At 42.0% G+C, this 12,117-nt stretch overlaps 1 protein-coding gene across 5 annotated transcripts in view; it reads left to right on the top strand.

Annotated features, from left to right (window-relative positions):
• Positions 1-12,117, top strand: part of APP (amyloid beta precursor protein) — a 144,542-nt gene that overhangs the window by 115,964 nt on the left and 16,461 nt on the right. For all 5 annotated transcript variants that reach the window (XM_077927293.1, XM_028726975.2, XM_028726977.2 and 2 more), the window contains 3 exons: positions 163-291; positions 3,193-3,292; positions 10,391-10,612. In XM_077927293.1, coding sequence (XP_077783419.1) covers positions 163-291; positions 3,193-3,292; positions 10,391-10,612 — 451 coding nt within the window. The remainder of the gene's footprint in view (positions 1-162; positions 292-3,192; positions 3,293-10,390; positions 10,613-12,117) is intronic.

The following is a 12,117-nucleotide window of genomic DNA, read 5'->3' as shown; positions in this document are numbered from 1 at the left end:
CAGTGCTGGAGTAGGTAGACCATTGGTCTAATTCAGCAGGCTGAGTGTCCTTAGCGCTTAGAATTTAGGCTTTACGTGTTCCTTGGAGATGACTTTGAATCACACTCTGCTCTGAGGTCTGTGAATTATATATGTGGGTTTGTTTGATTTTTGTTTCCTCAGCCTCGACACGTGTTTAACATGCTGAAGAAGTACGTGCGTGCGGAGCAGAAAGATAGGCAGCACACCCTCAAGCACTTTGAGCACGTCCGTATGGTGGATCCCAAAAAAGCCGCCCAGATCAGATCTCAGGTAACATGTCCATCAGAGACCCCCAACTTTTATTAGTGTGTGCATGCTGATTTCTTAAAACATAAATTAAGAAGCAGAGAATTAAAAAAAAAAAGTTTGCAAAGCTTGCAGTCAATTAATGTCAACTAGTATCCCTTTTTGTATGATGATACCTGCTAAATATTTGATACTCTCTGTCAGGTCGTAGGATCATGGAGTTTTTATAACAATTTTTAAGAGGCCAGGCTTTGTACATAGATTTTGTAGTACAGGTAACTCACAACTTACACGGGGGTGACCACCTTGGCCATTGTGTGTGTAAACAAAATTGTGTAAAGCCAGTAACCAGGCCCTCTGCAAGATGGAGGGCTGGTTACCCAGCTTTGCGAAGGAGGTACAAGGGCTCTGGCAGGATCTTAAGAGTCCCTGCCTCCTTCCCAAAAGCCTGGCACCTCCTTACTAGGCACCACCTTCTCAAAGCCAGGTATGCCCACAGCCACAGCTTTGCACTGGTGTTGGTGGTGGTGGGATAAATAAATGGAGAGTGGGTTTGCTTGTTCCCACCCATGCATAGCTGCTATTGCATAGGTAAAGTAAGTGTAAGTTGCGAGTTACCTGCACGCTGCTCTGCATTCAATTTCTCTGACTATATATATATTTGTATATGTCCTTATATTGTGCAACAGTTTTCCTTGATTCATTATTGTGACTCTCGGCACCGCTTATGAATATATGTGGCCCACCCCAGTAATTATTGCATTGTAATGGTATTCTCATGAGGCATCCCATTTTACAGGACACCCCATTTTAGAGGCATTTCCATGGGGAAAACTAGGAGCAGTTCAGCATTCTGATCCCCTCTGGGTCGATTTAGACATTTCTAGCAGGCTGCCAAAAATCCCAGGCTATGCATATTAAAGCAATAATCATTTGATGCATGTTGCTCCATGGGTGAACTGGTTGGATGCAAAAACACATGTTGGTGCCAGGGGTGTGTTGCCATAGCCTATCTGTTTCGCATGCAATTGAGCAACTTGTGCAGTAGGGACTACTTAAATATTCCCATCTCTGTGAGTATGTGGTAGTGCTGTGAATAAGGGCTTTCTGACGGCCTGGTGGCATACTGTGTAGAACAATGAGGCTTACCATTCAGTTATCTCTGCAGCCAAGGACACCTCGGTACTGCTGAGAAAATTCTTTTCTTTCCATTTGTAATTTCTTATTAGATGCTTCCTAACAGGGAGTTTTCTAGACTGTGTGCCAAAGATTTAATAATACCCTCGCACATTTATGCAGGAGTTAAAAACTGGCAAAGAAAATATAGAAGAATTAAAATAGCAGACAGCGTCTGAAAATTCTTAAGAACTTCTGCTTCAATCCCTAGAATCCGTAAAGTTTAAGAAAAATAACCATGGGAGCATAGGATTCTGCCGACCTGGAATCACCTGAAGTTTCAGTCTCGGCAAACTGTCAGTCACTGGTAGGGAAGATAAAACTCTGGGTTGGATCCAGTAATGTGTGAGTTGACTTCCACTAGTGCGGTGGGACTTTACATCCCTCTTTGCACCCACTGCAGCCACCACACCCCCCCCCCCAAAAAAAAATCTGCTCTGGAAGCTCTCCTAATCCTCTGGAGCAGATTTTGATGGTGTGTGGGGAGGAGGAGAGAGGTAAAGTCCCTCCGTACAAGCAGAAGTTCATCCTGCTCTCGCAAGGAAAGAACTGTCTTTTCTTGGTTAAAATTGTCTTGCTGCTTCCTGTTTATCTGGGAACATCCCCTTTATCCTTTTCACCTTCCCTTCAGTCCCCAGAGCGAGGCAGGCAGATCCAGCCCATGCAAGTGATTGTTCCTTTTGAACATGGATTAGGAATTCCTTCACCTGCCTGTTCCCAACCTTGTGTGCCATGCTGACGTTAGTTTTTGTAGGCAATTTTAATGAGAGTTAATCCTCATTGACATGGGTGGGGACAGCTACAAAGCATACCACTGAAGACATCTGCCACAGAACCGCACCTCTTTGTGACATGGATGACAGGAGTGAATTACTTAGTGACTTCCTAATGGATTTTCAACTACAAAATCAATAAGGTTGACAGGACCGCAAATTGTCTCGTTCTCTGAAAATATAGAGTTGGAGTGGCGATGCCTGCATTTTGATGGAGTTTCTATATGTGTTGTGGGTTCTCGGATTTGGGAAGTGAGGAGACAACCTGTTCTGGATGATGTGGCACTCCCAATGAGAGATTGGGTTAGTAGTTTGCAGGTGCTCTTTGGCCTGCTATTGACCCTTGAGACCCAGGTGGCTCCGGTGGCTTATTTCCAGCTCAGGCTGGTTCATCAACGATGGCCCTTCCTGGATAGAGAGTGCTTGGCTGCAGTGATCCTTGCTCTAATAACCTGAAAAGTGGGCTATCATAACACACTCTGTGTGGGGCTGGTCTTGAAGACAGTTTGGAAGATGCAACTTGTGCAGAATGCAGCCACCAGGGTGCTGGTTAGCACCCTAACCCTATTACACCAGTTTTTAAAGGCCTGCATATTCAAAGTGCTTATGCTGACCTGAGGAACTATTTGATCCCAAAATACCTGAAGGAGCATCTCCCATATGGACCTGTCAGGTGTTGAGCAAGGGAGGCGCTGTTGGCAGTTGCAATGCCATGTGGCGTTCATGGGGCGGTGGTAAGTGGTAGAATGGCCAACCTCTGAGTTTCATCTGGTTTTTCACTTGTATATATTTTGACGTTTGATCAAGGCACACCTTTTTTGCACAGACCTTTTGGAGTGGAAGATGCTACATAGTTTAATCACACTGAGAAATATGCAACTTGCCCTGGGGACTGCATGATGATTCATTGGCCTTGACACATGACTGCAAACTGATTTTGTTTTTTTGTGGGGGGGGGTTTCCAAAAATTCTTTAGGTTATGACACACCTACGTGTGACATATGAACGCATGAACCAGTCTCTTTCCTTGCTTTACAATGTGCCAGCGGTTGCTGAGGAGATTCAGGATGAAGTCGGTAAGTTGCTTTACTTCTTGCTCGGAGGTCTGTTGTCCTGAAAATAGTTCGGCTGTTAATTTTCATTTGTAGCAGGTGGGTGGCGGGAAGAGAAGGATGAGTTAAAGACTACTTGGTCCTTTAGTATTAAGAGTGGATGGTAGCTTTCACATTAAAATGGTGATAAAAGTCTGTGAGTGGGGAAAAATTAATGCAACACATTCTGTGCCTGGTTTGCTGGGAGGGAATCCATGTGGAAAGAGAAATAACTGCTATCTGTGTAACCACCCTGAATGGGTCGTGCTTTGAAATCAGGAATACTTTTGCTATATTTCTTCCCTAAGTATGCAAAACTCTTAAAGTGAACTGGGTTCTGCTGTGGACAGAAAAATGGTACACATTTTTAATTATTTAATGGATTTCTAGACTAGCATTCAGGGTATCTGCCCTCTTGAGTTGGGTTACAACACCTCACTAAAGTGCAACATTAAAATTATTTAAAACAGCCATAAAAAACTATTTGTAGCTTAAAAGCATTACAGCAGATGAAAGGGTTTTTTTAAAATATAAAACTATATTAACAAAGAGCTGGTGCTTGAAATGACTTATTTCCCTCCTTCATCCCAGTCTTTCCTTTTTTGTGTGACTTGCCTTTTAGATTGCAAACCTGGTTGTTGGTCATTTGTAAGCCGCTCAGAGAGTGGGATAAAATGCATTAAATAAGTGATGGTAATAAGCTACCCTTCAACAGGACCTAATCCCTTATAGTCAAATGTTAGACAGTTCTTAGCAAATGTTGTATGAATTAGGCTTTCATTTCAAAATATGCAAATGGATTTCCAAAGGCATTTCCATACTTTAGGGTAGCTAATTTTTGGCAATAAGCAATACTATATTATTAATGAATGACTGGGATATATGATTTCTGTACTTAAGTGATGGTTGGAACTACTATGAACATCTGTCTTGCATCTGGTTGCTGAGTATATTTGTCTCAACAGATGCTGGGTTTCGCTCCATTACTCAGCTCTTCATAGAATTGCTATCCAAACTGTATGTTTGTTACTGCAGCTTAAACACTTCAGTGGTGGTTATCTTTGGTAATCCTGCTAAACCTTGGGGTCCCCCCGCCTTTTTAAAGTATTTGAAATATCGTCTAGTTAAAGGTGAAGTCACCACAAGCAAAGTTTAAAATTATGTTCTTATAAAATTAGGGGAGAGTTGGTAGCAAAGGAACAACATGAGCAGTTCATTAATAGATATTAACAGAAACAGTTTCAGTAACATCCCTCAACCTGGAGTCTTTCAGATGTCTTGGACTGCCAATCCCATTGATGCCAGCCAGCCATGCCCAGTGGTCAGGGATGAGGGGAACTGCAGTCCCCCCCAAAACATCTGAAGGATGCCAGGTTGGGGAATGCTGATTTATGTTATCCCAGCTATCATACTTAATTTGAGCTGGGAGAATGATCTGCTATTCAAGAATCAGAATTATTCCCAAATGCATGAAAGCAGTGTGGTCACGGACAAGAGAAAGGTGTCAGAATTATTGCATACTACTAATACTAATGGGACGCAGGTGGCGCTGTGGGTTAAACCACAGAGCCTAGGATTTGCCGATCAGAAGATCGGCGGTTCGAATCCCCGCGATGGCGTGAGCTCCCGTTGCTGGGTCCCTGCTCCTGCCAGCCTAGCAGTTCAAAAGCACGTCAAAGTGCAAGTAGATAAATAGGTACTGCTCTGTCGGGAAGGTAAATGACATTTCCGTGTGCTGCTCTGGTTCACCAGAAGTGGCTTAGTCATGTTGGCCACATGACCCGGAAGCTGTATGCCGCTCCCTCGGCCAATAAAGCGAGATGAGCGCCGCAACCCCAGAGTCTGCCACGACTGGACCCCTTTAGGGATCCCTTTACCCTTACCTTTCAGGGATCCCTTTACCTTTACCTTTACTAATACTAATAAGTAGTCACGGGTTAATCTTTAGCAAATAAACTCAACTGAGTTTATCAAATAAACTCAACTGATATGAAATTTAGGGGTGGTTGTCTCTGACTGCTGCAAAGTCAATTTTCTTTCAGGTTGGTAAAAAGTGCAGGGAGAGACAGTGTGTTCAAATCAGGACAAAAGGAGGGCATGTTGGCAGAACTGGTGCAAGCAGTGGGAGATGTGCACTTTGAGGGATGTTCACCTCAGAAAAGAGGCTAGAAAATGCAAACATTTAAAAATATTTAAACTGGTTTGAATCCATTGACTTAAAAACATTCACGGAAGGAAGTTTTCCTACTCCCTGCATTCCCACTTATGCCCTCTGAAAGACTTATTCTGAGGATCAGGAAGCTCTCCTGATCAGTGTTGGATGGTCGTGGGGGAGGTTATGCCATAAGACAATCTCTCTAAATCAGGCATGGATCTAAAGTTAAGAAAGTTCATGGAAGGAAAGTGCATCATCTTTTCCTCCCCACACTCCATTCCCACGTTGCTCAAGAAGACCCGCTGACGCTCTGGAGAAGCTTCTCATGGGTACAGGTGAACTTTTTTTTCTTTCCTGAACTTTCTCAAGTGAATTTATTTTAGGATCCAAGCAATTGATTTTTCTTGATGACGTTTTTATATCACACATTACCTTCATAGGATGATTTTATTTTATTAAATCTATTCTGACATTATAGAAGACTGAAGTGTTGGTATACTTACAAATTCTACTGTGCTCTCTGAGATGATGAATGACTCTGCCCTTTGGAAATTGCCTGCACATATTCAGAAAAGATTTCTTCTACAGATGCCATATCTGTGAAGGGGTGAAAACACAGCAAACAAACCAAAATGTGTGTTCAGCCCAGGGATTGTATCTTTCTTTAAAAGTGCTTTGGGAAGTTTATGTTACATAAGAGCAAGAGCAGAGGAATAATGTTGACATGAACCTGTTCATTTTAAGCAGGAGTGGCTAACCTCTAACCCCCATATATTGCTTGACTGCTGTTCCCATCATCCTGACCGATCTGAGTGCAGCTGATGGGAATTGTAATCTAATGACTTCTGGAGGGGCTGAAATAATAATAATAATAATAATAATAATAATAATAATAATAATAATAATAGTTATTATTATTATTATTATTATTATTATTATTATTATTATTATTACCCCACCCATCTGGCTGGGTTTCCCCAGCCACTCTGGGCGGCTTGCAACAAAATATTAAAAATACAATAAATCATCAAACATTAAAAACCTCCCTAACAGTGCAAGTTAGGCACCGTGATCTGACTTTCCAATTTTCTCTGGAGTTGGGCTGCTTAGCATGAGTGATGAGAGGCTCAAGATATGAGAAAGGCTCAACCAAACCTTCAGGGAAATGCAAAACAGCGTGCCAGGCTATACTACTTATAAGGGGCTTATTCAAGCCTGGTTGTGGGATTTTGGAGAACCTGGAACCATTTCTGAAATGAACATCCTAGCGTTGTACCTTCTAAGCAGAGCAGCCATTTCTAAACCTCCCTTTTGTCTTGCTCAACTCCCTGGTAATAAAAGTACAGGTAAAATAAATAGTTTATCTGCACTGACCCAGATAAACAGATATGCACACGAAAATACACACGCTTTCCTCCCTCTCCTAAATCCTGTTTTCTTGGACTGACAGTCTGTCAGCACAAAGGATTTGCAGGCACCCCTGCTTAGCTGCTTTCAAGAGACTCTAGGGTCTTGTGGACCACCTTGACCAAGAGGGAGACTTCTTCCAAGAAAACTGGAGCCAGACTTCTTTAAAAGGAATAAAGAAAGACATGGAAATGGTAGCCTTTGTAGCCAGTGGCAGTGTCATCAAAATAATGTGGTGGAAAGGCTGCAGTCTGAGGTAGTAAACCAGTTTTCTCTGTGAATTTGGTCTGTAGCAAGTCTTTTCTTTAGCTCAGCATGTCTCAGGATTTTAATAACGTGAACTGGTTATGAGATGATAAGGGTGCCTAGAAGGGGAAATTGGTGTGTCTAAATAAGACCATCAGGTGAAAATTCTAAACAATCTTGAAGAGTGCAGACCGTGTCGGATGGATTTGTAATGGAATGAGGAGTAAGTTAGTGGATCATTGTGTAGCAGGCTTTGAAGTGGAGCTGGTGAAAAGGTATCTGTCTCAATTTGGAGATCCCTGCAAACGCAAGCTCCATGTACCACCTTATTTACATATTGGTTCCTGAAATGCCACTTTGTCCTGGTTTAAAAAGGTATTGCCTATTTGGTAAACTGGGTAGGCAAATGAAGGGGTGAAAAGTGCTAATTAAAACGCCGTGATGAATGCACAGAAAAGCTCTGGATCACTACCAGTGCCTTTTAAAAACAATTAAGAAATGTGGAAATGTGGTAAGTACAAGATTTGAGAATGTAAGAGAGTTAGGTTGCAATCTTACACCCTGTGCACCTGGGAATGACCTTGATTTGAACTCCAGGAGCATTAGTTTCTGAACAGACCAGGATAGGATTGCACTGTTCGTATAGAAACATCTTTTGTCTTGAAATTGGGAAGCTACTTTGGTCTCTGACATTCTAGGAAGCATCTTAAATAGATAAGAATTGCAAAATTAAAAGCTTATTTTGAAATATAATAGTCAGAAGCATGTGCAGCCAAGAAAGCATCAAGAACTTAATTATGGCGTAGTTCAAATAATTTCTGCTCATTTCAGCTTATCACTAAATGGATTATAAAACAATCCATTCCTTGGGTGTTCTTGCTGACAGGATTTATTTTTCAGCTTCTTCCTGTATCCCTTTTCACCGCTTAGCTACCTACATAATGAAATGTTACAGTGATATCCCAGCTAGCTAGGCATGCACGTAGTGCAGCATCTATCCCAATTTAGAAAATGAAGGGAGCGCTGGCATTGATGCTAAATGTGAATGTGTGCTGCTGGTTTGGGCCAGCCCTGGGGTCACTGGATGCCAGTGAGAAATTTGATCCTTCCATGTGTTCCTTGCAACAAAGCTGGATAATGCAGAGACAAGTGAGTTGCCCAGGAGGATATGTCTGTCTTTGTCAATGCCTGTGATAATCACAGCGCATCGAGCCAACACATGCTATGGTTCATATTGGGTCACGCTTGTGACTGGCAATCCACACAGCTGACTTAATATCATTTGCTCGTTGATAGAGGTTTGCCCTGTGGATATACTATCTGCACTGTAGTTTCGCAGTGGAAATCAGGAAAGTAATAGAATCTAGAAGTTGGAGAGGAGGCTCTCTCTCTCTCTCTCTCTCTCTCTCTCTCTCTCTCTCTCTCTGTGTGTGTGTGTGTGTGTGTGTGTGTGTGTGTGTGTGTGTGTGATGTGTATGTTTGGCTCAGATTCAGATAAACAGTTTGTGCTACCAGGTGCCAGTCCAATGCGTCCTGCTAGTGCAACGGGACTTTTGGCCCTCCCCACCAAAAAAAAAAAAATGCCCCCCCCCCAAGTTGGCTTCAGAGTGTTGGGAGAACCCCAGAACAGCATGGGGGGGGGGGAGATTGTTCATCTGTCAAGCTGAAATGCTTGCACTAATGAAACGAACATAATATTGCATCGTTGAATTCCTCCCTATGTAAGTTTGCATATTTAAGGGTGATGAGGAAATAGGAATGCACAGGACCGCAAGCGTAGCTTCATTAACCAAAAGTGAATTATTGCAGGGTCCAATGCTTGTACACATTTCATTTAGTTATGTAAAATATTTTCACCCCACTCTTCAACTGAGAAGGCTCTCTGAGCAGCTTGCAAAAATCAATAATAAGACAGTCTCTGCCCTCAGGCTTACAATCTGAAAGACATGGAACACAAAGCAACAAAGAGTGGGGGGTGGAGGGGGGGAAGCATGCTAAGAAGCACCAGTGCTTAAAGCTACAGCTCTTACAAAGACCAGCTGAGTTGGAAACAGTTGCCTGATGGTATGGTTGCAGCTAGGTCAGTTTTGGGGAGGGATGCTACTGGCGGGGCCTGCCTAGTACATTTTGCTGCTATGGGCAAAATGCCTCCCAGCTGGGCTCCATGCCCTCTTGCCCTCCTTGCTCTTAAGAGCAGGGATTTCCAAGAAGACCTCGCAATGTATGGCTGCCTTATTTCAGAGAGACAGACCTCCAGCCGGGACTCTCCAGTAGAGAGAGATTTCTTTTTTTCTCCCTCTGAGGGAGCAGAGAACTCAGGGAAAATGAGATGGCTTCAGATTCCATTTCAGAGCTTCAGTATCTTAAAAGTATGCCAGTACTAGCAATCCAATTGTTAACCTTTCAGAGAGTGTCTCAAAACACTTCCTAAAGGTGAGGATGTTGTTGTTTTTTTAATCTACCAATAAACTGGCGCTTTCATGTTGTGATTTGTAGTCTGCACTCACTGGAAGTGGGAATATCCAGAACTGACTGACATTATCAGTACAGGGGGTGGGAAATGTGCACACTGCTCCTGTCTACCAACAGGCATTAGCAAACTGCTACCAAACAAAATCTCAGGCCTCCCATTCTCAGATAACTTCGGAATAGCTTCTAGCAATTCAGTCTTATGAATGTCTACTTAGAAGCAAACTCTTCTACGTTCAATGGGGCTTACTCCCTGGTACATGTGTATAAGATTTCCTCCTCACCTGGGAATTCAGTGAGACGTACTGTTGGGTAGGCAGACATGCATAGGACTGCACTGTAAATTGCTGAATTTGGACTAAAGGATCTTGCAGAGTCTCCCATTTGAAAATTATGCCAAAGTTGTAACAGTGTGGTTTTTCAAAATGGAGACCTGCAAGTAAGGGTGGAAGTGGAGGAGTCTAGATCTGCCACCTATGCAGTATGCTTCACCCTGCTTCATCAAAAGGCCGTCTGTGTTGACTGGAGTCTCAGCAGAGCCAATGGAATAGCCCTGTTTCCTTTCTCTCTTCTGCTCTGCAGCTTTACTGCAAGGTACCACAAATATGTTCTTTGTCTTTTTCTCTTTCCCTCCCTACCTCCAATGATGCTGTGGTTATCAGCCTCTCTGTTTCTGTTTTGCAAACTAAGTTTAAAACCATTTCTGCATTTTCCCAATTGTAATAATTTACCAGTTAGGGCCAAGTGAGTGCTTAGAGTCGCCTGAAGTGTATTAATTGCCGGTTTCTCGTTTCTTTTTCCTCCAGATGAACTACTTCAAAAAGTGCAAAACTACTCAGATGATATCTTGGCAAATATGATCAGTGAGCCCAGAATCAGCTATGGAAATGATGCCCTCATGCCTTCCTTGACAGAGACTAAAACAACAGTTGAACTCCTTCCAGTCGATGGGGAAATCAGCCTAGATGACTTTCAGCCATGGCACCCCTTTGCAGTCGATTCAGTCCCAGCCAACACTGAAAACGAAGGTAATGTAAGATGACTTAAGAGTTTCTTGGATGGAGATGGTGTGGGATTGTAGCTGGATGTATTATGAGAAGGTCTTGGCCTCCCTGACGAAAGCAAAGAATGGTTCATTCTGAGTGGCGAAAGGTCTGCCAGAAGCACTTGCCTTTCTTTTATTTTTGATAGACTGCAAATGCATTGAGATTCAGAAGTTCACATACTGCCTTGAAACAGAGAAGCTGTCAAAATTTAAGTGAGATGTCTGCCCCCACTAAAAAATTAATGTGGCGAACTTGTAGGAATTGGAAGCATGTCAAAATAATGTCTAATTAAAAGGGGTGCTTTGAGCTGTTAATGAGTGAGAACTACTGCCTTGGAGACTCTGTGGAAATAGAATGTTGGGAATGTGTTACATCTAACAAGGTCATTATCAGTAGTCTTATTTCAAAACTACTGCTCTTAAAGATTCTTTGATAAGTGATCAATATTACTATATTCCTCCAAAGGTTCCCCCCTCCCAAATAGCTAGGAAAGCATTGTGGTCTTTGTTGAACTTGTCATATGTACAGTTTCCTCTGGGTAAAGTAACAGGTAAAGTTGATAAATGGATAAACTTAATAATAATTTTCTGGAAAGTCAGCTTTTATTTGGTTCTAGCCATATCAGAATCCTTTTTTTTAAAGGCAGTCTTCTTGTTTTTAAGTGTCAAAAGGAATTCATCCAAGTAAAATGTGTACATCAGAAAGACCTGCAAGATTAATGTGGGGAAAATGTGTTAATTTATTATGTCTTTTTTGTTATTCCCCAAAGCAACATATATAAGAATATATGGCATTATACTGTATTTGATTTATTTGTTGCTAGTGAGACTCACAGGTAACTTCTGGATTAATGATGGCATAGAAGGTTGATGATTGCCTTACTGTGACATTTAAAAACTTCATATGCAGTTCCTTTATGTATTATAAAGCATGCAAAAATGACATCAGTTACAGAAATTTGGCACTTCTTGAAAATCGTAATACAGTGTAGAAAGGAAGTGAAATGGTTTATGCTATTGTGAACTTTCCCTTTCTCCCTGCAACCCGCCCCCCCCCAAAAAAAATCTGCTCAATTGCACTAGTAGAAGTCCTTGTGCAAACAGGAAGACTTTGCTGGATACTGCTCAACACTACACAACAATAAAAAAAAATAAAAAGTAGCACAGTCAGTTGGGAGATTCTCCTTCAGAACAACCAGTGAAAATAGGCATTGTGTGACAGATCAGCTGTGCAGTGAGAAACTCCCATTTATTTTATTGTGGATTGTGCTGAATTTGTGAGTTATATTCATTTTTTTTATCTAACAGACTTTAGGGCACATACTGGCAAACCTGGGTACATAAACTTGATATTAGAATCCTGTGGCTTCACATTGCATTTGCCTGGTAAAGATCATTAGGAAAAATAGCTCGCCACCCCCACTTAAAGAATATTTAAGAGATGTGGATTGGATCCAAAAACTTTCTAGCTTAGAGTGCCCTTTTCTT

This window comes from Podarcis muralis, chromosome 4 (assembly GCF_964188315.1).
Source record: "Podarcis muralis chromosome 4, rPodMur119.hap1.1, whole genome shotgun sequence".
NCBI classification, from domain to species: Eukaryota; Metazoa; Chordata; class Lepidosauria; order Squamata; family Lacertidae; genus Podarcis; species Podarcis muralis.
This window is presented reverse-complemented; position numbering and strand designations above follow the sequence as displayed.